This window comes from Diorhabda sublineata, chromosome 4, assembly GCF_026230105.1.
Source record: "Diorhabda sublineata isolate icDioSubl1.1 chromosome 4, icDioSubl1.1, whole genome shotgun sequence".
Lineage (NCBI taxonomy): Eukaryota > Metazoa > Arthropoda > Insecta > Coleoptera > Chrysomelidae > Diorhabda > Diorhabda sublineata.
In genome coordinates this window covers 18747786-18774767 of record NC_079477.1, presented here as the reverse complement: position 1 = coordinate 18774767, position 26982 = coordinate 18747786, and the positions used below count along the sequence as shown (strand labels likewise).

The 26982-nt window shown below is 31.3% G+C and overlaps 2 protein-coding genes across 4 annotated transcripts in view; both read right to left on the bottom strand.

Annotated features, from left to right (window-relative positions):
- The window catches only part of LOC130442521 (zinc finger protein PLAG1-like), a 77499-nt gene that overhangs the window by 31959 nt on the left and 18558 nt on the right, over positions 1–26982 (bottom strand). For all 3 annotated transcript variants that reach the window (XM_056776687.1, XM_056776685.1, XM_056776686.1), the window contains exons 2-4: positions 16345–16668; positions 12139–12444; positions 2139–2370 (exon numbers count right to left, since the gene is read on the bottom strand). In XM_056776687.1, the coding sequence (XP_056632665.1) occupies positions 2139–2370; positions 12139–12444; positions 16345–16642 (836 nt within the window). In that variant the 5' untranslated portion in view covers positions 16643–16668. The remainder of the gene's footprint in view (positions 1–2138; positions 2371–12138; positions 12445–16344; positions 16669–26982) is intronic.
- On the bottom strand, positions 19056–20277 carry LOC130443098 (uncharacterized). Its single transcript, XM_056777566.1, has 2 exons — positions 19952–20277; positions 19056–19875 (listed from the first exon to the last, which is right to left on the bottom strand). Exons 1-2 carry the CDS (start codon positions 20275–20277, stop codon positions 19056–19058), a joined length of 1146 nt encoding a protein of 381 aa, XP_056633544.1.

Sequence of the window (26982 nt, the reverse complement as noted above, 5' to 3'; positions counted from 1 at the left end):
AATGCGCAGTCGCCTACTGCGTACACCATTCACCTGATGTATTCCTGGCCACATACTGTGCGATCGGAGGTTAAAAGAACAATCCTCATAAGTGGATGTGCAAATTTTATTCACTATTTAAATTTATTAGTGTCTAGTGTATATATTCTTGCAATTAATGATGTGCTCTTTGTCTCTTTTTAATATCAGAGGGAATGCTTCTTAATATTATCTTTTTGCTGCTTCACGAAACTTCTCTGCGTCCTGCAGATATTGATTGTACTGATATATTTTTCTCCTACGACAACATTCAATACCGGAAGTACCAGAGGACCAGAGAGTATAGAAGTGGTGGAACGAGTATTTTTTTTATATTATTTAAATCTTTCACTCTCCACATTTTTTCACCATCTCAACAAATCTTGATATTCTCAACATTTCAGATATTATTTTCTTTGGCACTTTTACATTTGTAATTATTTGTAATTCGCGCAAGTTCAAAGCTGAAGTAGTAAAAATAGCAAACGTCTTAGGTATACAATTGACGCCTTATCAAAATTGTACTTCTTCTTCCTTTCATAATAGAGCTAATGCCTTCTTCGATTTCTTTCCTTATCCTGGCTCTATATTGTCACTTCACCTCAATTGTGTTCGAACTCTACTTCGTGATTCATCCCTTCTTATTTTCACCAGTCTATCGTCTGTCATTCGCCATATAAGTTGGTTCCATTGTTTCTTAGGCTATGATACCCAGCTATTAATGTCTGATGTTTTCGCTTCTTTCCCTTTGTAGTAGTGTTTTTCTTGAGATCCGCCCAAGAATTTCATTTCTGTGGTCTTCAAAGAGTTGTTTTGTTTTTCATGTCTCTGACCTTTTTTTCTGATGTATTGGTCATTACAGGTCTGATTCTTGCTTGGTAAATTCGTTTCTTATCTTAGGTATACGTTTCGCCATACTACGTTCTGAAGACATTCCGTAACCTCATTTATTCTGGCTACTTGTTCTCTTCCCTCGTCTTCTACGACTCCATTCCAAGGTACTTGAATTTCATTTTCGACTTAATACGGTCAAACGCTTTTGTGAGATCAATGAAGCCAAGGAGAGCTGGTTTGTTATATTCTATGCATTCCTCAACCAGTTGTCGTAAGCATCTACGCAGGATCTTCTTGATCTGAATCCTTCGTGCTCGTTTTCTTGTATTGTAGTCCGAGTTAATTTAGTTTCATTGTTGTATCCATCCGATTAATCACCCTGTAATTGGCCAGTTCTTGTTTATCTCCTTTTTTTACAGACCATTCCATGAAACGGAGCTCTTTCAGGATAATATTTACGCATCTATTTCTCAGTTTCTCAAATTGTTTTATCGTACAATTTTCTCGAAATTTATCTATCAGTGATTTATGTGAATTTTCGAAAGTGACATTAAAAACATGTTGTGAAATATACACGAGCCATAAAATAAGGTTCCCAATAAATTTCCACAATAAAAACATGTTTATTGGCATTGGATGATACATATTTGGAAAGGTTAGATTTCCCTCAATTTTCGACATAATCGCCGTTAAAATCAATGCATTTTGGCATACGATTTAACATCTTCTTTAGGCCTGAGTCGCAGAAGTCTGTCTCCGCGAAGATAGCTAAAACCTCTTCTTTCAGCTCTTCGTTGGTTGGAAAATGCGTTACGCCCAAGTTTAATTCAGGGTAATCATTGGTGGCCAAGTCTGGGCTATAAGGGGGATGTGGAAGAGTATTCCATCCAAATCTATTGATGAGATCAGTGGTGACACGGGCGGTGTGTGAGCGCGCGTTGTCCTGATGGAGACACATTCCATTTTTGAGCTTACACCTCACACAGTTGCGTGAATGTCCACCGGTCGAACATTTTTTGCAAAAATCGAATCACAGTGCGTAATTCGTATCTGAAGTAAAAATCAAATGGAAGCTTCATTCTTCACGGCTACCAAGACAAGAATGAAAGTTGTAGTCAACACGCGGGGACGGGAACTGGGAGAAAGGAAGCCAAGCTAAACGCAGGTCTCGCTAAATACCGCTACCGTAGCTAATCAACTTAAAAAGTTTTATAATTTGTTTAACATCAGAATTTTTCAGAGCTCATTGAATAATAATTATTGAGATTAAAAGTAATAAATACTACCTGTAACTGAGCAAGGAAGTGTACTGTTTTTTACAGGCTTCACAAACGTGAATGATCTTCTGTGGACTATGAACTTTGATATGGTTTTTAAGGTGATCCTTGCGGTGAAACGTTCGGTCACACACTGTACAACTAAATGGTTTACGATCAGAATGAATAAGAGCATGTCTAACCAATTTGAACTTTGAGGTGAAGGTCTTTTTGCAGTTTTCGCATTTAAACGGCGATGAACCTAAAAAAATTCGACAGTAAATAAATTATGTGTTTTAATAAAGCTACATCGTAGTACATCATCAACTTTTTACACTGTGCTCCACATATTCATAGTCATAATTTTAATTCTAAAAGTTTTGGTATTTGAGAAGAGATTCACATATGAAAAGTGATAATTCATGCTGGATTTAAATGGAGACTGTCTATGCAAGATCTACTATACTGAACACACTGTTTACACTACCACTAAACCAAGTTATCTAACTTGGTTATCGAAACGCGCGTCAAACAGTGTAATTGTGGTTGGTGTAGTAGTAGTAGTGTAAACAGTGTGTTCGGTATAAATACCACCAAAAATTCCAACTTAGAAGATCTACTATCAAATTACACACAAGAACAAAGAAATTTTTATCCAGAAACAAAATACTTTTATATGATAGTTCAGTATTTATATATTGCGGATGCAGTTAAAGGTAACTAATAAAAACTATCAGAAATAATTATCATGGCATACTTATCAAAAATGTGTAAATTCCTTACTTTTGAGACAATTGATTATATCCCAAGTGAAATTTTTATTGTAGATAAAATAATTGTAATCAAAATAAATCAAATTATCTGTGATTATATAGATAGCCACACAACTAATCTAACTATTAATTCTTAAGTTTCTTCCAAAGCATTCTAGTTATTGACATGAGGAAAACATAACTGATTTTCTTTCTATAAAAACAAAATCAGATTTTAATAGAAAAAAAATTACATATTTATCACCTCAACCAAACTAATTGGAAAATAAATCAAAAATTAAATCTAATAATTCACTTATAAAACGTCCATAATATCATAAAGAAAAATACTGTAATGGTAAAGAACGAGACCAAGAAACATTAGAAAATAAATGATGAAATAATAGTAAGAATTAATGGTGAGAATTTTTAATAATAGTTATACTCCATATTATAAATAATTTTTAAAAAGTATTGTATTATAAAGCTATAAGTATTGGTAGTACTGTTTACAAGTTGGGAGAATATTCCCAGAATTATCGTAATAATAGCACTTGAAAAAAAAATGCAATATAACTACCAAGCCATAATTCTAATTTTCATTCTGAGAAGCCTTTCCAAAATATAAAATTAGGACTGGTTGATGAGTAAAGCAAACTTAGATTGCTTCAACCATAGTTACTGTTTCTTTAGTAATAAATTGTTTTTGTGATAGCTCTATTATTTTTTTTTACAGGAAAATAGAAGTCGAAAACACAAACAATATTGTTTCTTCCTGACACAACTATTTTTAATATTTAATTTTATTTGAAAAAAAGTATATATTCAAGATGGTCCAGTATTATGTAATTAATTTTTACAGTTGATAGTACGACTTGAAATAAGAATTAACTTTTTTCTCAAATTGATTAATTGGGCAGATAGATAAAACGATTTAGAGGTTGATTCTATTCTATCAAAAATCTGCCGAACAGTTTAGATTGTGGAGTTCATATATTGGGAGTAATTATAAGAGAAAAGGTTTTTATGTTTTCACCTGTCCCAATCCATATGAATAAAGTATAGTTTTTAGGATAGTCTCAATTATAAAAATTTATAATTTATTTTATTGAATTCATTTAATTATTTCCATGATAATTTTCTTCATGAAACCACTGAGCCATGTGAAATTTCTATGATTTACAAAATTTCTTGCATTTTCAATTTACGATCAGCGTTGACAATATTGTGAATTTATCTAATTGTTTCGGATACAGCTATATCACTGTTCGGCATCTACCGTGTTTATATGTCCACATCGAAGCTGAGTAAACTCAAGTATTTATCTAGCTAAGCTTCAGTTTGAGCGATGTTTTTCTTATTTCGAATGCTAAGAAAGCAAACGATACTTTTTTCTCTTTTCTTCTCAAATCACGAGTTGATCTGCTATCAATAGCTGTTGAACACAAATTATGCAGCTTCTTACAATATTTGTAATTTCAGATAAAAGTTTCAAGATGTTATCATCTCAATACATTAGAAAAATTGGAATTATAAATTCATTTTCAAAGAACTGTTCGACAGGATAATAAAAACATTTTGAGAAACTTCGCCTCTATCTAGAGCATATATTTGAGGGTCTATATGAAATGGTAATAAAATTTGCTCAAGATGAGAATTCGTTAAAAATACCAGATAGATGATTAAATAAATTCTGGATTAGATAAGCCTTTTCGATATACAAAACTTCTTACTCATTCATTTATATAGGATTCAAGTTTAACCACCAAATTGAGTATTTAAAATTATTATTAAAACTATCCTCGATAATACATTAGAAAGTTAAGATATAGAGGGTATCTCATAAGTAATATCGGTGTCTTTATGTGTAAAGTCCTACGACTCAATTTAAACTTGTTAAAACTAGTCTCTAATTCTGTGCAGAGTACAATTGCTCTTTTTTCTTTTAATCATTCTCTCCTTATTTATTAACGGCGCAGAGAGTTATTATAATAAATATTAAGTAGTCCGATAAATATATATTGAGATTACAAGAAAAGCAGTACAAAAACCCATCTAATACCAGTACTCGCCAATTATCGGACTCCCTTGAACCTTTGAAAGATATAATAATAATATCAGGTTACTTGAGATGAAAAATGGATTTATCTAAGCAACCCGAAAATGGAAAATCGGTGATTAGACAAAGGACAATTACCAGAACCCGTCGCAAAGAGGTGGATTCGAGCGGAATTTCTTGTTGTGTGTCTGGTGGAGTTATGAATGTTTAGTGTACATTCCAGATAGTCGATCTATCAATGCCGAGGTATATAGTGAGCAGCTGATGCAAATGTATGAAGTTTTATCAGAAAAAGATCCAGATTTAGTTAACAGAAAGCGGGTTCTTTTACAACAAGCCAATGCTAAACGTTACTACATCTGGCATTTGGTCCGGATCTTGCACCGTCAGATTTCTATTTATTCAGGTAAGTCCAAAGAATACGTTATCAAGGTCTCAAAGAGCTTGTCGAACGTTGGGTTAAAATCATCGAATACGATGGGCTATACTTCGAATATTAAAACTTTCTTTTTGTATGATTATTTAATAAACATTTTAAATCGGCATTTTTTTATACTTTATTTCCTTATTTCTTAGAACCTTTTATATTCATTTTGTTGGTTTGATTTCAGGTATATTTTAACTAATAACGTGTTTTTTATAGATCCGAGTATTATTAAAATATTTCCTTCAACAACCCTGATATATGAATTAATATATCGATAATTATATTAATAACAAAATAATATTTACTTCAATAATACAAGGGAAGTGCGACTTTTCAGAGGTTGATTGTACATTTACTGAGTTAGTTATATTGTTGGTTTCCACCATGTTTCTGATGTAATGTATTAAAATTTACATAACTCTCGATATGAGTATTATTTTTATTATTGGTTAAATATGGAGAAAAAACAAATTGTCAATTAAAAATTATTTTTTACATTTAGACAATTATAGGAACGTGAAAATATACGTTAATATTTTGCTGAAAGTGTCTCGTCTCATGGAATGATTGGATAGCTTTTAAAAGTGGCCGTATGTACACGGATGATGATGACCTTTCACGACCGTAATTTATTGTAAATGTGATAAAGTTTTATCTACCAGGTGAGGGCCGCGATTGTTTGATGCTAATAAAACGCAGGCTTGTAATAACAAATTAAATCGAATGTTTGGATATCTTTTAACGTAATGCAAGTGATTTTTTCCGATGATGTGTCACAGTAGAAGAAGCTTAGGTACACCATTATACGCCAGAAGCAGAAGTACTGGTTTTTCATTCCACATGTGGAATTATTCAGAAAAAATTAAATATGAACATTTTGATGGCGAACTTAAAAGAAACGAAGGCATTTGTTGTAGAAAACAGTATTCTACCATCACGGAACTTTATTACACTCACTGGTATTACACTCACTGGAGTAAGTGTGTAAAGTTAAAAGCAGAATATGTTGTATTGGCTACTGTCACGTGACATACTCTGTCTAATTTTTTTGTGAAAAAATGTGCATTTAAAAATACAAATCGACGTGTCCAAGCGATTTTTCCAGCACGTTCACATTTATTGATTAAGAAATTTATTCCAATTAACTGTATACCGTATGTACATATAAGCATATGTAGAAAGATATGGTGAGGAAAAGTGTTTTACATTTTGATGCTCAAGATCTGTTTTGTTCTTCAATTTAGGACTTTATAGATGGATAGTTTGACAATGAAGAACATCTTCTATGATTGAATTTTGATATTAATGATCTATTAATTTATCATGATTATATGCAAAGTAAGACCGAAATGTAAAAAAATCTTTTCTATAGAGAAACACATTATTTATTAAAATGGAACGTAAAATCAAAATAGGCACATATAATGTACAAGGTGTCACGATAAGAGTGTACGATTTAATTTGAAAATAAAACGCATTTTTTTTTAGCCTGAGATGATATTTTTATTGTATTGTAAAGTAGACATGTACCGATTATGTATAGAATAAAATATCCGGCATCTGCCCCGCAGCTCTGAACACAGACTTTTTTATAAAATTTTGACAACGATATTCTATCTCACCAATAATTCATTGGATCTCAACTTTCGACTTAATTTATTAATGTAGATCTGAGATTTCAAAAAAAATCCAAAATCTGGAAATCACATGATTTTGGAGGTCAGTTGACATAGGATTCGATCTGGAAATCCTTGCTCCAATCAAGCGATTGTATCGTGCTCTATGTGGTAGGTAACTTCCTGTTGAAAATATAAGTTGATCAAATTCATCCCATCCAAGAACTCCAATTTCGCTTTCCTGTAATGAATGCGAATTCGAATCGTGCACTCTTGTTGAAACACCATATAATTATTAAGCTAAAATTTCTTAAATACTAAAATAGACAAAACTTAATAACAATAAAACACAATGTAATATTTGGAAGGTATAGCACATTTTCTAGGAGACTAATATATTGCATCCTACCATATGAAATGTTGGATACATCATGAAATTTCTTATTAATTCTTGTACATCATTGAATCTGTATTATATATGTAATATGTATATATTAAATACCAAATAAATAATAACAAGTTTTATATATCAAAAAAATTCATGTTCCAAATAAAGTTTTGAACAATTTGAATCAATACTTTTATTAGCAATAACTTGGTTATGATAGTAATGGTATTTATTAGGCATATTAACCCATTAATGACCAACTGCAACTAAAGTTGAATGATAGAATTTTCTAGGAATAAAAAATGTTCAGTGTTTTAGTTGTCAATATCATGTGACTCATAGTAAAAGGGACTTGTTTTGGGTAACTCTTTTTTTTGTAAGTTACCTGATTGATTTCATTGTGGGAAAAGAAAAGTTATTTTCTTTCCAACAGAGTTATAAATTCATATCCACATTTGGGATTGGAACATAGACATTTTGCAATTCTCGAGGGAATTTGTTCTATACATTCTTCAGAATTATCCTCATTAACCACATCTAGCCTATAAAGGGAGATGAGCATGGTTAGGATCGGTGAGTTAATTTAATTGGGAATATAAAATAAACTTTATCCAGAATGTTTTTTTGGGTACCATCAATCATATAATATAAACTATTGATATTTAGAGAAGCATTTTGAGAAATATATTAGTTAGAAACTTTCATAACTCAGCCTGTAGATTAATAATGTTGTAATAACTTTTTTCATTAATATTTGAAGTCATTATCTTAATTTAAATCCTGAATTGCTGGGTAGAAATTGATGTGAAAGTGATCAGAAGCAACTTTAGTTGCTTGGGTGATTATTATTTATTTATTTAAGGCCATTTTAAAATAATATCAATTATAAAACATTTTCAAAAAAAGTTTCGGGCACTAATAGGTTAAGTTTAAATAGCCTATTTTTCGATTTTTAACAAATTGAAAGTTTGAAACGATTAATTTCTATCAAATTGAACCGAGAATAGCCAGAGTATAGTTTTTTTAAAAAACATAAGAAAAGAAGCCCAATTTTTGACCAAATTGAACTTAACAAAGTCAAATTTCGAACAATACTTAAAGGGGTCAGAGATAACAAAATACGATTTTTTATATTATTCACAAATATTTCGTTTTCTTTGAGTTTTGTATTTGATCATTATTGTAGAGAATTAAATTCTCTACATTTTTTGTATTCAACATTTCTTCACATCTTGAACTGTTTTCGAGATAGAGATTGCTAAATATATAATCCTCATTTTTTATTAACTTTTTCATTGAATTCATTTTTTTTTCTATTTTTAATTGAGTGTCAATTTACTTAATAACACTTACCTGATCATGTAATTAAAAAATTGTTGAGGAAAATACATAAATTATATATTCATTCTAATGTAATTTATACTAAAGACATTCTATTTAAATGAAGAAAAAGAAAAGAAACAAATTTTTGATCAATGTTTTAATTAAAAGGTCATTTTATAGATTTATTATTGTCTAAATTAATAAAAATTTCGAGAACAACTTCTAATTTCAATTCTCTTCTTAATGATCACCGTCGTTATCGACCCGCTGCTGCAGAATTTAAAGTCCTCTTAATCACCATCACAACGAAATTTATTTCCAAATTATTCATAATTTCTAGGTCACCATTAATATCGGTCTGACAAGGTACACTATTGAGACAAGTTTGTCCGTTAGACTGGTCGCTAGCTAAAGAGCACTTTCCTGCATCCACATCTTGAGCCACAGTCACTCTTGCAGTTACAGAATATTATATTCAGTGATTCATATGGAGCAGGGGGTAAAATAGTCAGGATGGGTTTCAGAAATTCGTTACGCATTGTCAAATTCCATCCCTTGGGTTCTAAATCATGCCCTATTCGAGTTTGAATTTGATAATAAACGCGATTGAAATGTTGGAGAGCTGCTCTATTCGTTGGCGAAAAATTTGATAATTGCACAAGTTTATTCGACTTGACGTATAATGCATAACGGAGATGATCGATACTATCTACAGATTTTGGAGTTATGAACTGTTAATAAAGATTGCATTCCACTCTCACATAATCTCTGAACCGGACAGTTTTCTTCTTCAAATGTTGCAGGAAGTTCATCCAAATTAGGCAGTTTTTCCAATGTTCTTAAAAACGTTATTTTATCTTTTTTAAAGAGCGCAGAAGTTGTGTTACAGCCACTTAATGCATGCAGAAACACGGGGATATGTATCAAAACTTTTGGTGAAGTTTATTTCAGTTTTTACATTTGTTTTTCCAACTTTCTTAAAGAAAATTTCATATTCATGAGATAATGTATGTCCAATTAGAATCACAAGTAAATCTGTATCTTTACCTAATATCGAATTGGAACTATCAGTTAACCTCACATGATTCTCTGACGGCGTGCTCTCCGCTTTCTATCTCGAAAACTGTTTAAGGTATGACAAAATGTTGAATACAAAAGTTGTAGAGAAATTAATTTTCTACAATATTGATAAAAAATGTAAAAAAAAACGATTCTTGTGAGTTTTGACTTTAAATCTTGTGATTATCCAATAATATGTGAATTTTGAGAACAGTTTTAGTATACCAAATACAAGAATTCACGTGGTAATATACTGGATATGTCGATTTTCCAGATATGCAACTAATTTGGCCTAAGACGATAGGTTACAAATAAAACTTCGATAAGGTAATTTTTGACTTAATTAAACTCATAAAACTATTGTTTGGTTAGATCAAGCTTGAGAAATACTATTGTTGTCCAAATGAAATTTAGAATCGTGATTGTTTTACTAAATTCAACTAGCTTGAAAAAACCCATTTTTAATCAAATTATCTCAGAAAAGCCAATTTTTGTTTGAATTTAATCAGGAGCAGCTAATTTTCCAAAAATGAATTTTATATACCTATTTCATAGTAAATTATTGTATAAACCAATTATTGACCAAATTATCTTAGAAAAATCAATTGTTTAGCAAAATAATTCCAGGAAGGCTGATTTTTAACAAAATTGTCATATCTATTTTTTATTAACCTAGATTGGAAACGCCTATTTTGGGCTTATTTTGGTACTCTGTAAAATTACCCAGAAAAACCATAAATTGTTTACTTTATTAAGCTTCAGCTTATATTTTTGCTTTCACGTAGTTTCACACAATAAGCAGATCTGGCTCAAAGTTAGTCAGTAGTCCATCAATTACAATGAATTTTCATAGTATGAAGTAATGTTGATAAGAGTGTGTGATATTAGTAGAGCATTTCATAAAAGTACAGCCCTATGTTTGAGACAAATGAGTGAGTCAAGTATGTTCAGAATGAATTAGATTACAGTTTCAAGGAAAAAACAAAAGTGGGCCCGAGAAACACGTGAAATTATTTTCAGAATTTCACGTCCACTACTAGAGGGCGTATTTGGAACTATAGAATAGAAAAACCAATTTTTTTTTTAAATTTTGTAAATGTTGCACTTTATTTAAATTTATTTTAAAAGTAAACTAAATTAGCATTAGAATAGCGAAAGTTGCATGTCGATTTCTTTTTTATGTCCCAAGATATCTTATATATATTTAGACTTTTTAAGAAACTGCCACTTCTTTTAGAAGATATACCCTCAGCTATTCGTTATGACAGGTTATTACAACATGTTAGTTGCCTGACGAATTATTCCATATATATTAGGCACTTTTTAGATAGAACATACCCTGATAGGTGGATGGGACATGGAAGTTTATATATTTGGTCACCCAGATCTCCAAACCTAGTTTGTTTAGTTTTTATTTGTGAGGCCGACAATAGATGATATGATTGAAACAATATAAAAAATGTTTTTGAACATTGAAGTAAGTTATCTAAGTTATTAAGAGAACAGTTTAAATTACTGCAGGCAGGCCAACCTAAGAACTTTCCATCCAGAATAAGTTTTTAATTTCCATTTGGGTGAATCAGCCTAATAGACGTTTGATATGTGGTTTTCGCCCTACTTAAACTCTTATGCTTTTATTTAAATTTGGCAAGAGAAATCCCAATATCTAAAATATATGAAACAACGCCCTCTAGCATTCACGTTGCTATTAAAATTTCTTAGAATTTATATATTTTGTATTGCCGAACAAAAGCTCCTTTAAACAACATAAAGTTTATAATAAGCGGCTAAGAAGAACTGGACTTACACGTATTTTTCATAACACTTCTTATTTGAAGAAATATATTAAGCCTTGTAAAATAAAAAATGCGCCAACTTTGTTGAAGAATTCGATTCTCGTATCGAAACTGTCAATTAATTGGATAAATTTGAACAAATTCTAGTAATGAGACCTAATATTTTGGAAATAATTTCCACGTTTTTCTCGGGGCTATTTTTGTTATAATGTTTTTCCCTGAAGCAGTAATATAATCTATTCCTGAAATATGCTCAATGGCCATTCTCAGTTGCCCACTCGGTACTTGCAGAATTTTCAACTAGTATTTAGTGTAGATGGTAATTTTAATATTATAAAAAAATTTTCTTTCTGCACTGAAAAAGATACAATATTGGGATGATACTCTACAATTTGATTATTTGTTCATATTTTTTAGAAGTACTGAGATTTAAAAATAAATGATTTTGAGTAATAACCTTATGGAATTTTGGAAAAATAGATCTTCTAAATTAGATTGATTTACCAAGCGTAGATAGTCAATTACAGAAACTTTCAATTATTCAAAATTAAAATGCCCCGCATAATACAATTTTCCATTATTTCTTTTTATTAAAATATACTTCAATTACCTAAATGAGTTTGTTCATGTCTTTCCAGTTTCTCTGAACTAGTAAATGTCTTCTTACAATATGAGTAGTTACATTGGTATGTTTTTCGTGTTTGAGGTGTTCCTTGTTGTTCTTGAGCTACCTTTTTTGCTCTTTTCAATCTTCCTGGACCTACCGAAGCTGCCAATTTTGTTTTAGGTGTTTGTAAGCCAGATGGTCCTGGTTGATCTGAAGCAATAAGGAATGTTTTTGGTTTTGATGGTAATGGATAACTTGTAGAAGGCTGCTGGTAATCTGGATAGTGTTTGGTTTGTCCATAATAATGTTCTAAAACAAGTAAAGTACATCTAGTTTAAACATGTTAATATTCAAGACAAATTTGGAAAGGTTAACAGTTCATTACAACAACAAAAAATATAATGATGAATATAGTTTTGTATATAATGAGTCTACCAGAAGTTTTACAACATTAGGTGTTAATGAATGTACTGCAGAGATAGGTATGCTGAAGCATGGAATTTATTTAGAATGACATTAAATTTAAAATTTATGAGCTACCATTCCACTTTGAACTTTAACATTACAATTGATCTAACAATTTTTCACTGTTTAACATATATCCAATAGTGTTAATGTTGTAATGTAAAGTGTGTTTGAACGAGATCAAAATAGCTAGTAGTCCAAATATGTAGATTTTACAGTAAGCGCAATTACAGTAAACTTAAATTCCTTTCATATTGACACAGATTTGTAGTTTAAAGATACAGCTGTTTCTGATTTGAGCTTTGATTGAGTATATAATTTTGTATCATATTTGTCTTTTCTAGCGAAGAATCTTTAATAGAAAAATTCTCATTTTAGGTATAATATTAACGGTGTGGGGACAAAATCCTTACAAACTGTTTTATTTTAATTATTTGCACTTTACTCTATGAAACCCAATCGGCTCGCTTTCCTTATTTTTGTTTCTAAATGTTTCAATTAATTATGAAATACTGAATCTGGCGCTTGCTGGAGTTTGCACAAAATTATCTTTTTTAATTATTCATGTGTATTTTGTGTATAGTTTCAAATTTCGCCTAAAAAATTCAATTAGCCTCAATGGAGACATATTAGGTACTTCTCAATAAACGGAATATTCAGCATGGCATAATCAGCAGTTGCCATATGTGGCCAAAACATAAAATTTCCTTTAGGATGCTTTTTACCCGACTGCCAGGAAGGGTTATGTTTTTAACGCGTATCTTGTATGTATGTAATATTCTTTATTACCTTGTATCTCCAGAACCGCTAAACGGATTTTCACATTTGAGGTATCATTAGATTCGTTTCATTAGCCCAAGTGTTCTTAGATAGGAGACATTTAAAAAAAAACCAAAATGGCGAATTTTGGACGCCATGTTGTGAGGTAAAAAATTTTTTGTACTACCAAGCATATCGAGTTGGGTATCAAAATGAAGGATTTTAAACACTGATTGTAAATATGTATATAACTTGCAGTTTTAATATTAAATGGAACGATAAAAATAGCTAATTAAAATAATTCAGACCTGTGCGGATAGATGGCACCACTAGGTTTTTAAAACGCGGTATCGTTGTGTTTTCTTAATATGATTTATTATGAAGAATCGGTCAGCGCGCAACAAACAATTCGGATAGATGGCGCCACTAAGTTTTTAAAACGCGGTATCGTTATGTCTTCTGCTTATTACTTATTATGAAGCATCAATCAGCGCCCAACAACAAACAATTCGGATAGCTGGCGCCACTAAGTTTTTAAAACTCAGTATCGTTGTGACTTCTTGTTATCTAAGACTAATATATTTACTACGAGGATGGACCTACGTTGTTACTATAATTATAATTTTCTTGTGCGATTTAAATATCTTCATTATTGTGAGTTGCCCCAAAATATGAGGCAAGCTGGAGATACAACTATTGTGGACATATTAAACAGTTTTCACGTTGGAGAACTTAAAATGCAACAGTTATCTATCATAGAAAACCGCAGAGTACCGTTAATAGGGCCATTTGACGATAGAGAAGCTGTCAGAATTTTCCCAACAACTAGACTGGTTGATGCATATAACGTGACTATGACAGAAACGTTAGAAAAGCTCACAAAAGTATACACCGTTAGTGCTGTAGACATCTCATTGGATCCTAAAACATATGGTCAAAAACCACGAGAGGAATATTTACCTGAAGATCCCAATAAAACAGGTGGTATACCAAACCAACTCAAATTAGGTGTAGGCTCTCGAGCCATGCTAAGACGGAACATCAATGTTAATCATGGGCTGGTTAACGGGGCTATGGGTGTTATCCGACGAATAGATTGGCCAGCACTACGCAGAGAGCAGTTGGAGCCGGGAGAACTGCCACAAGCAGTATTTGTGGAGTTCGATGAACCAAATATAACAGGAAACCGACCTGGTATTGGAGTCCGGATAGAGCCTTGTGCTACAGAATTTGATGCTTTACGTGGTATAGGCAAGATCGAGCGACGAATGCTTCCCTTAATTTTATGCTGGGCAGTGACGGTGCATAAATTACAGGGCACAACTTTAGATCAAGCAGTTGTAGATTTAAGTAGAAACATTTGCAAAAGGTCAAGCTTACGTTGCTTTGAGCAGAGTGAAGACTCTCTCCGGACTTGCTATTAGTTCTCTTGACCCTAACAAATTGCTTAATCAACCACATGACATAAACTCATTCAAGGAATTTATCCGGTTACGTAATCTTAACTAAAAAGACATAAATAAAATAATAATTAAAAAAAAAACAAAAAAACCCGCCTGCATGGATAACTACAATTAAAAATCAACTGAAAAGACTGGAACAAGATGAAAATTCAATGATAAGGTATTTAAAAAAAATAATGATTAGGTACTTAAAACCAGAAACATAAATTGAAACAGTACCAAACCAATGTACCTGCATATTGTACACTACAAATATCAGCACGGTAGTTTTTTCACTTTTTTGCAACATTATAAACAGAATTGCAGTCGGAGGCATGAAATTGAATGCTATGATAAATTATTATCTCTTTGTGTATGCCTCCGAATGTAATTCTGTTTATAATGTTGGAAAAAAGTGAAAAAACTACCGTGCTGATATTTCTAAGTGTACAATATGCAGGTACATTGGTTTGGTACTGTTTCAATTTATGTTTCTGGTTTTAAGTACCTAATCATTATTTTTTTAAAATACCTTATCATTGAATTTTCATCTTGTTTCAGTCTTTTCAGTTGATTTTTAATTGTAGTTATCCATGCAGGCGGGTTTTTTGTTTTTTTTTAATCATTATTTTATTCTTTATGAATGAATCTATATCTAACACACTCTTTTTCATATAGTTAGGAGGTTATAGAATTTCCACAAGGACCAATGTATGCTGAAGAGCCACTACGAGAAGATATCGCCAACCATACCCACACTTACGACTTGAGAACTTTTTATATCTTTTGAAATACACTTCTGAATTTACATCCTCGCATTTCTGACAATAATAAAACTTACTATTCGCCGTTTCACTCCTGTCAAAAGTAAATATGATTTGCTATCGATAATAATTTCAGAACCTTTAGTGGGCGAAAGCTCATTGTTACTGAGAATTCTAAGTTTTGTTTTTATTCTATTTTTTGCTGATTACATTATTAGGACGCCGATTTTTGATTTTTAAACTACATTCTGTTCCTTTAGAATGTTGCTTACATATTTCTTATCGATTTTGAAATTTCTGCTCAATTTTCACAAACTGACTCCCAGTTTTCCGTTGGTCGCTTTAACTAAAGCTTCTCTCTCCTTATTTGTTACTTTTTTTGTTTTTTGCTCGATCGTGACTTTCTTTCAATCGAAATACATGTCTTAACACGCCGACACATATCGTAAATTGTTTGGCTATTCAGAGACTTACAAAATGATTAGATTTCCTCAGATTTTAATTTTATCCATAAAACTTGGCAATTTTTTTACATTGTTCGTTTTCTTTCAGATCACCCCCTTACTTTGATTAAAAACTTGGGAATGTTATTAATGAGAACACAGGTAAATTTGGTGCACATCACTATTTACTTTGAGGAAGGTCCTGAGCCATACGTATGTTATTAATTTTTAATTACAATAGTATATTCAACATTATTTACCAATTATCAATGTTAATTCTTGAGTTAACAGAATATCAATATAAGTTAGTCTTCTCTACATGTTTCTTATAATTACCTATAGTGGATTGTTCTAACTGAACCTGTCGAAAGGCATCTGGCTTGGCAGTCAAATGTGTAGGTGGACTGACCAGACTTCTAAAATATGGTATCCTTTCGATGACACCCATGTCAATAGAAGTGGTTTGTTCAGGCGAGGATAAAACTGATGGTACTGGCAAAACTTGTAGGGGCGGTGCTTGTGGAGAAAAAAATATTTCCTGTTGTTGGGGATCTGACAGTCGGTGTGTAGTCTCCTCAGGTTCTGTTTTCACTACCTCTTTGATGCTGCCTGATTTATCGCCTGGAGTTCCCATGGCGATAACATTAGGACCAGCATCATCTAAAAAAATTTGATTGGTAAATTTATTATCTGAGTGAAAAACTACGCTGACTTATCTTTGAGTTTTAGCTCATAATTATAGATATTTTTTTCCATTATTATTGATAAAGTATAGATATTAAATCAATAATACTTCTATCAAATTACTACATTAAAAGAGAAAATAAAAATTGTAAACAAATGAATAATTACATACTTAGGACAAAATTGTACAAAGTTAGTTTAATCCTGATGAATCCATTTAGTTTAGACAAGTGAAGTTTGCAAGGGTGATTTAGGATACCTTTAACTATCAATCATATTTGTTGTTCCATTATTTCATAATAGAATGTTCACATATTGTCTCTTTGGCCAGATTCAAAATCGATTTCTTTATTACTTCAAATAGAACAGAAAATATAATTTAAATGCTATAAATAGGAGTCTTTCCTTTCTATCATAGTGCATAATGCTTCCCTATGCATATACCTATCTTTAATGGTTCTGAAGTTATAAACACCTTACCAGAAATAATATATTCCTTCTTTAGTTATGTTTCATCAAGTTACTCGGATTGATCACCGTGTAATATAGAGTGTAACCCTACTCTCAAATGATAGTTTATATATTTCTTGAAATGTGAGGTTAACTAACAGAAAACACGTTGAATCGAATTTTTTACGTCACCCCTTGAAAATAAATTCCTTAATGTCAGATCTGGGAATCTGAGAGGCCTACTGAATGGACCTCCCTTCCCTATTCAACTTTTTAGAAATTTACTATTTAGTTAATTCCTCACAGCAAATCGAAAATGTGTAGGTGTACCATCTAACTGCAGCCGCACCTTTGGTATGATATTTAAAGGAATATGCTCCAAGAGATCCCAAAACGCCGTTTTTAAGAGCGGTAAAACGTAGCTGATGAAACCTTATCAAAGATGGTAACCGTAATTGATGTTCATTGAGAGAAAACACTTGAACAGGGTCGTTAGGACACTAGTACAAATAAATACTTTAAATACTGAGTTAAGAATATATAACTGAGCAGCATAAATGCAACAACTTATCTAACAAGGAAAAGTAAACATTGACTATCACAGCAGCTTGTACAGGGTCCTTCACGACGAGCTGAATCGATATATATATATATATATATATATATATATTTATAAAATAATTTCAGTTTTCTGAAACTTCCGGTTATACAAAATGAACAGGTGGCTTAGTTGACAATATCATGTGACTCCTAGTGGAAGGGAGTTGTTTTGGGTAATTTTTTTTGCCAGTTGCCTGCTTGATTTCATTATTGAAAAAGAAAAGTTATTTGCTTTCTAACAAAGCTATTATTTCCATATAGAGTAAATTATCAAAAACTACCTCTACACGATATAAATATTCATTTTCTTGAGAAATTCTCGTTTCAGCTAAAATAATTTCAGTATTCTGAAACTTCCGGTTATACCGGAAGTGGACCCAAACTTCGTTATTTTAAACGGAATGCTATGGTTTTTATAAAATTTTTGGAATCTACGCGGAATTTCAATATAACTTTATAGAATGCATACGAGTAGTATATATAAAGTTCACCATTTTCTAATTATTTCACATTTTCGAAATTTTTCGACATATGCAGCCCTCTAGTGAAAAAATTATATTTCTAAGTTTAAGTGAGTCAGGTCTAATATTTTTGGGATTTCGACAAATAAAACTTACAGCTTTCAAAACCTTGACAAAAATTTATATAGGGTGTTCAGAAAATGGTGCCGATTTTCACTATTTAAAATCTTCGAAAACTCATTTTTTTCAATAGACAACCCCCTTTTTTCTCTTTACCATTGAATTCTACGCTTTAAGGAGTAGAGTAATAAATTCTCATCATAAATGCAAAACCCTGAAATTTTTAGTGCGGTTCTTCACGTCCAGAATTTGTAATATTTAAATATGTTAATGATAAATAAGTTACTGGACAGAGATATATTTTCCCCATAATTGACCGTACTAAAATGTAAGCGGCTACCTAATAATCCAAACGGCCACCCTTTTCTTTCCAAAATTGAAGAATATCTTTATTTCTCTCTCTATTTTAATACTTTCGCACCAACCTCTGAATCTCCTCAAAAGTAAGAAGACCCTTACCATCATAGCCTTTGCAATGGGTTTTTTGTAATTAACAAAATATTATTATTGCTTTTTAATATATACGGTTATTTTTATTTAATTATTTAGAAATACGAGTATATACATGTAAGTATGAAAAATAAAAATACAAAATATACTAAACTACACATTACTATAATATATACACTACATAAATACTTATATACTACACATTACTATATTACATACATCAGTCTACAAACATTTCCTGTAACATATTTAAAGTATGTACATATTTGCAATATATGTATTTTATTCCGAAGAACTAGTGGATGAATTGTTTAAATTAATCATGAGAGGTTCTACAGTTTGATCAATAATGTTGTTTAATTCCCACATTTTTTCTTCCTCTTTAACATGCTGAATGCATTTTTGCCAATCATCAGCAATAATGTTTTTTAAAGCTTCGTTTAGTAATATTCTAACGCCCTTTAATTGTGTTGTTGTGTTTTTCCGAGCTACTTTGCCTTTAACTTGGGCCCATATCAATTCGATCGGATTGAGTTCACAGTGATAGAGAGGACGACGAATAATAGTAATTTGACGATTTCTTGCCACTTCATCAATATTATATTTCTTGTGGGGATTTTTATTTATTTCGACAATTGACAAAAGTTCGTTTTTCACCAAGTCATTGTTGAATGTAATATTTTTTTGTATTAACCAGTTAATAATGTCTTGTTTTCTCCATGACGTCGTAGGTAGATTCTCAACTTGTCTCGAGTAGTTACTGGCGTCGTCAAGAACAATTACAGATCCGGCTGGAATAAGATCTAGCATTTGTATAAAGTATTCCTCGAACACATCTGCATTGATGTATTCAAATAATAGTAGGCCACCATCAACAAAACCACTGTCACTACCAATATGTGTTACTATTAATCGTCTGCCTTTCCCTGATGGAGCTCTCAATCTTGTTGATATTCCCTCCAAGAAAGCTTGTCTAAAATTGTTAACCGTCTTATCTTGCCATATTTTTCCTACAGTGTGCCCCTCGTTAACCCAAATCTCGTCCAAATAAAAAATAGTTTTTCCTTCCTCCCCGAGTTTCTTAATCGTCCGTAAATAAGACCTTCTCCAACACACGAATCTTTTAAATATGAATTTTTACGTTGTTTTTCCCAACAAAAATTTAGTTCATGTAGAACCTGCCAAAGCTTATTTCTTCTGATTGATGGCCATCCGTCTTCCAAAAAGGACGCCAAATTTTTTCGATGGTAGGAATTTTCTTTTTAAAGTAAAATGAGTGGACTTTCCTGAGGATTGCATATTTGTAATCTTCATCGATGTAAACCTTTGGCCTTCCTGACCGAGACTTTAGACTACTTAAACATCCACTTGTTTTCCTTTCCTTAAGAAGTTTGTAGACCGTTGATTTTCCTAGAGCTGTCATCTTCGAACACATACTTGTTAGATCATCCACACTCACTGAAGGGTACTGATATTTTAATGCACCATATACATTTAAAGCCATAGCTTTCTCGTTAACAGAGAGTGCATGTGTCTTCACTTTATGTATTGGAGTGTAGTTTTTTAAAGGTCGACATATTGAATATTCACTAAAGTTTTGTAAACGTTTCTGTGACAAACACTACGCTAGAAATGCAGTTGGGTATTGGGAGTTTTCTTTTATAGGACTTTTTCTTAAACTGAAACTTGTCAATAACCATTTAAGTATACCTCATATTTTACTCTTTCATTACCCTCTTACCTAATTATCATTTTTCCCAGAAAACATTTTACAAATCGTTTTCAAATTAACCAGTCTGGTATAGGTATATACTATAAAAGACGTGAAATATTTACCTGTCAGCATCATTCCTTTCTTAAAATTCCCCAAAGGAATTGTTTTGGCCGATAAGTAAACATAGTTGGAAATTTTAACTTGATGCAATAAATTTCTTAGAAAATAAATGTTGGATTAATTTGCTAAATTTAATAAAATAAAATAATAAATTGTTCTTAAATGTAACTACAGCTATGGTGGCCAGGAAGGGGATTGATTTATTACTCTAAACTCTTTCCGAATGCAGTTAAATTCATATATCTCAAATTAACGGTTATTGTAGAAACTTAAAACTGAAATCTTCATGGTTTTTAATAGTCGGTTGTCTGGAGAGAACAAAAAAACCAAAAACATATCAACAAACAATGAAAACAGCTTGACGTTTAAGTGTTTGTTGTCCGTTTAGGATTTATCAATGAAGATTATTTCAATTTGCTGGTAGTATAAGGGGAATATGATAGGATTATTAATGCTGGTGGTATCTTTTTATGACGAAAATTTGAATGGTATTCTTACTATTTAAATTGGAGGGTGGATTTAACTTCAAATTTTTGTTTATTTTAGGTTACAGATATCTAGAAATATTAGAAAATTATTTACACTCACTAAATCTGAATTGAAATCAGCTGTGGTATCAGCACGACGGAGCCCCACCACACGGAAGTGCGCTTGTAAATAACTTTTTACAGATTCATTTTGAGGACCGATGAATAGCACACGATGGACCGCATCAATGGCCTCCCCGTTCACCGGATATAACCCAATAGGTTTTTTTCTTTGGGGTCGTATAAAAGATATCGTGTATGCTTCGCCGCTAACTACAAAAGAAGACTGTCAGGAAAGAGTTTAGAATGCACTTCGAACTCTTTCACCGCAAGAAATTCGAAACACCACTCAACACGGGTTTTTAAGAAGAACCCATAAATGTTTTTAAGTTGGGGGTAACCATTTCGAACATTTACTTTAGTTTAATTTTTAGTTTTGTTCTTCTCCTCTTAGTGTAGTAAGTTAACTTTTGTTATTTGTTGTTTGTCATCGGCAGGTGACAATTACAAACCATTAAAATTTCAGTTTCTACAAAAACCGTTAATTTGAGATATATGAAATTACTAACGAAGTCCCCTCAATTTAAGTCGTAGAATCCAATGGTAAAGAGAAAAATGGGGGTTGCCATTTGAAAAAATTAAGTTTTCGAAGTTTTTAAATCGTGAAATTGGGCATCATGTTCTGAACACCCGAAAATGTGAAATAATTAGAAAATGGTGAACTTTATATATACTACTCGTATGCCTTGTATAAAGTTATATTGAAATTTCGCGTAGATTCCAAAAATTTTATAAAAACCATAGCATTCCGTTTAAAATAACGAAGTTTGGGTCCACTTTCGGTATAACCGGAAGTTTCAGAATACTGAAATTATTTTAGCTGAAACGAGAATTTCTCATATTTATATCGGGTAGAGGTAGTTTTTGATAATTTACTCTATATGGAAATAATAGCTTTGTTAGAAAGCAAATAACTTTTCTTTTTCAATAATGAAATCAAACGGGCAACTGGCAAAAAAATGACCCAAAACAACTCCCTTCCACTAGGAGTCACATGATATTGTCAACTAAGCCACCTGTTCATTTTGTATAACCGGAAGTTTCAGAAAACTGAAATTATTTTATAATATATATATATATATATATATATATATATATATATATATATATATATATATATATATATATATATATTGTTATGGTATGATAATGTGTGATGATGTTTATTTTTATAAATTTTATTTTAAATAAAATCAGATTTTAATTTGGGCGCCATTAATAATTATTTGAATTTCTTTATTTTATTATGTTATTATTATTTTTTTTATTCTCAGGGTATTATATTGTGAGGTCAAATTAAAAAATTTTATTGCGATAAATTGTTATGGTTATAAGGTCAGATTATAATAGTTTTAAGACCGGGTCTGTTCTTTATAATGAATAAAATATTCAAAATATACAATTTCTTAACTAGCTATTACAATTATTTTATTTTACAAACATTCATTCATTCATTCATACTCATAATTACATAATTAAATTTTTTTTCTCGTTGTTGATTTTTTTCTTCATTCCTTTTTTTTTAAACAAACTTTTTTTTTTCTTTTAACCAATGATATTTATTTTAAAAGTTAGTTACTAAATTGTCATTTCTAAATTTTTAAATTATTGTGACTTTATTCAAATAATATTATTCTATAATTTCTTTGTTGTATTTATTTCATTCCTATGTTATTAATTTTATCATTGCAGTTGTCAAAATTTTATATTTTATCATTTATAACCTTAAAATTTATGTTGGTATGTCACACAAATTTTTGAAGTTGGTGCTCCTGTTTTTATCTGTCAATTTATGGATTAAATTCTTTGATTATACAGGATTTGTCAAAATTAAATAATAATTTAGAATATAGTGTTGGCCAAAACTTAATATAAAGAATGTTATTTATTTTATTGTGATAAACTGCTCTAAATAACCGAATAACAGAACTGAACTTATTGCTTTATTTATATCTTATTATTATTTCATAATTTATTTTGGATATATTCATACCATAACAATATATATATATATATATATATATATATATATATATATATATATATATATATATATATATATATATATATATATATATATCGATTCAGCTCGTCGTGAAGGACCCTGTACAAGCTGCTGTGATAGTCAATGTTTACTTTTCCTTGTTAGATAAGTTTTTGCACTTATGCTGCTCAGTTATATATTCTTAACTCAGTATTTAAAGTATTTATTTATACTAGTGTCCTAACGACCCTGTTTTCAAGTTTTTTCTCTCAATGAACATCAATTACGGTTACCATCTTTGATAAGGTTTCATCAGCTACGTTTTACCGCTCTTAAAAACGGCGTTTTGGGATCTCTTGGAGCATATTCCTTTAAATATCATACCAAAGGTGCGGCTGCAGTTAGATGGTACACCTACACATTTTCGATTTGCTGTGAGGAATTAACTAAATAGTAAATTTCTAAAAAGTTGAATAGGGAAGGAAGGTCCATTCAGTAGGCCTCTCAGATTCTCAGATCTGACATTAAGGAATTTATTTTCAAGGGGTGACGTAAAAAATTCGATTCAATGAGTTTTCTGTTAGTTTTGTACCTTCACCCTTATAGCATTAAAAATTTCTCTAAAAGATAAAAATTTGTATTCTTGGGAAAAGCCAGAATTTTCACTTTGTTGGTCACTAATGGGTTAAGATCGGAAAGGTCATAGAAGGGAAAATACTGGCAAACTGGTCAAAAGGAGAAATATGTAGAAGAGAGATTTTGTAGCCACAAGAAAAATATTTAGAAAACATAAATTCTCTTGATGAGTTTTTTTCATGTATTAACTTCATTTTTACATTTTTCCTTATTTGTATATTTTATGTTTTTCTGATTTTATTGAAGATATTTTTTTTATTTATTCGTTTTTAGCGTTTGTTCAATCATTCTTTTGTTTTATCTGATCGTTTTATATATTTCATATACTGGATTTGTGTCCATTACTGTTTTTATACAAAGTTGTTATTTCTTTCTTAGTTTTAATTCTTTTTTGTACTTTTTCTGAACTTTTCATTTTCTATATCCTCCTGGTTTAATATGTTTGTATCGTTTCTTGTTCATTAATTATAGATCTCTTGTTTTCATCTGTTACTTTAATAAAATCTATAATTGGTACTAGTATTATTTACTTTAGTGTCTCTTTGTGCTGATAGAAATTACTTAATGTTCAGTTGATAGCATTTAGCATTCTTCATATCACATTTTGGTATTCATTATCTTTTATACTTACGCCAGCATTAAACTCGCATATTATAAAGATTTTTCTTTTACATATATCTTTTAAATTTATGAGTTCTCCACAGAATACCCCTTTCTTTTTTACGTCTTCATTTGGTACAATAAATTTCAATTATATTCTTTATCCTCCATCTGTTCTACTGACAATCTATTTTGATATTCCTTCTCATTTTGTTATTCTGTTTATTATTACTCCTGTGCCTTCAACTAGTCTACTATTCTTCAGTATACTATACAGAATGTCCCGCATTGGAACCGATACAGAGTAGAAGCGTATAGAGTTGGAGTACTCCTATGACGATCGGAGGTAATTTACCTCTATACCAAGTTGAATCCCTGTGGAGTTGTAGGGCCTCAAAGTAGGGCCTAAAATTTCGAACAAAATTAATTTATTTACAATCCTTCGACTTAAAAAAACTAAAATTTGGTACACTGTATGAGACTGTTAAAGGCGTTAAGTAGTTAAGTAGAATACGCTCGAACCATCTTGAGGGGTTAATAAGGGGTGACCTAACGTTGAAAGTATAGATAAGTTTCCTATCTGTCAGTTAATTTAAAAAATATTATTACCATACCATGGATACTTTAATTTTGAAACTTTTTTACTTTTGTAATATTTTTATAAAACTGTCATTTTCAAGAAAAAGTTGAATAACCAAAGACATGTTATCAGCAATGTTATTTAAAAAGTTACATAAAAAGTCAAGAGTAGGCTAAGAGCTGATACATCAAATTTGATAATTTGTAATTATTATTTTTGCAACTTGGAATCAGTTGAAAGGGGTGATTCGTTGTGTGGAGTTAGCGCGAGGACTGATATTACGGACTGTGATCCCTTTTTATTATATTGAGAAAAATAATCGATACGAGAGTGTCCACTTAAGATACGGCAGCTCTGATGTGAATATGTCAAATCTGACATTGTCATCATGAAGTTTCATATTTTTAATGGTGAACGTGTTGTTATACGAGTCCTATTTGAGTTGTTTATAGATACTTAAAATAAGCATCTTGGTCAAAAATTAAATCACGAACATTACCTATGACTCTCGATGTGGATTAAACCAACAGCAGTATGCCAATCAACTCGCACTTTGTTTACCGAATGCAATTGTGGTCGCACTTAGTTACAGGATGAATTTTGAAAAGGTCATCCAACATCGGCTGTTGTGCTAGAAAATATGCGGTAACTGATATTGCAAGATCGTCATGTGACATACCGTAAAATTGAGGCATACTTGGGCTGTGGACAAGATTTGTTGGAGTTGGATACCGCATAATTGAACAATCGCTGAAAAAGGCTTCTTTCAATTTGTGTGAAGAAATTCTGAAAAAATTCAATCGCGGTGCTTCAAAAGACATCTATAATATCGTGGCAGGCGATGGATGTATGCATATGAACCCGAAACTAAACAACAATCGATTGTGAGTTGTGTTTATCATTTTCAACCATTGAAAATTATTATAAGTTGCTTCGATGGGGACGAGAAATAATCCACGTGCGGGAAGTCCTAGACGGTGATTACTCCAGAAAACTCCACATTAGTAAAAGAAATTGTGTGACCGGCACCTAAAATCAAACGAAATTGCAGCAACGACAGGCGTTTCCAGAACAAATGTTCTAAGGATCCTATATAAACATTTAAATATAACAAAAATTATTACAAGGTGAGTATCTCGAATTCTCGGCGCAGTGCAAAAGCAACATCGAGTATAATGTAATGAACGATTTTAGAGCTCTACCAAGAGAGAGAGAGGACCAAGAGAGTGTAATCCGATCAATTGTAACGATTGATGGAACTATGGTCTTTTACTATGATCCTACATCCAAAAGAAATTCCATGGAGTGGCATTGGAAAGGAGAGCCAGTACCAAAAAAGCAAAGACGATAAAAAGTACCAAAAATAGATGGCTACAATATTTCGGGACTACGAGGGTGAACGGCATACTACTTTGACTTATTAAGAGCATTGCATCAAAGAATTATCGAAAAAAAGCTTGACCAAATCATTCGAGGTGTGCGCTTCCTTCAAGACAACCCATCCGCTCCACATTATTTCGTTTTCCAAAGCTACTGTACACGAATATTATATATTGAAAGAGAATCACAGTTTTTTTATTTCTGACCTTTCAATGTTAGTTTAAGAATTCATGGGCTACGTATATTCGCACTTTTGCTAACGTTACTCGCTAGCTCACAACAAAGGATTTTGTTTCCTTTTTTTTACTTTTTTTCCAACTCTTATCCTGTAAAATGTTTCTACTTAATGTGAAATAAAATCCTCACTTAATGAGCTCTATAACACAATTATAGAGGGTTCTTTTTCATTTTAGTTTCTCATTTAATTACCATAGTAAAATTTTTTGGATTAAAATTTAATTACACATAATTTAAGCAATTTTTCACAGAAAACCATATTATATTCTCAGAATTGAGTCTTTCTATTTAACAATATGTACTGTAAAACAAAGTATTTTCTCAACTGCTGTATTGTAGTTTGATTGTCATTCATAAAAAGCTATTCAATA

Excerpts from the sequence above, each read along its gene's own strand:
- LOC130443098 (XM_056777566.1), bottom strand. The coding sequence starts at position 20,277 with ATGGCTTTAAATGTATATGGTGCATTAAAATATCAGTACCCTTCAGTG. Across the intron at positions 19,876-19,951 it reads GAAGAAATAAGCTTTGGCAG|GTCTTATTTACGGACGATTA; the intron begins GTTCTACATGAA and ends GTGTTGGAGAAG.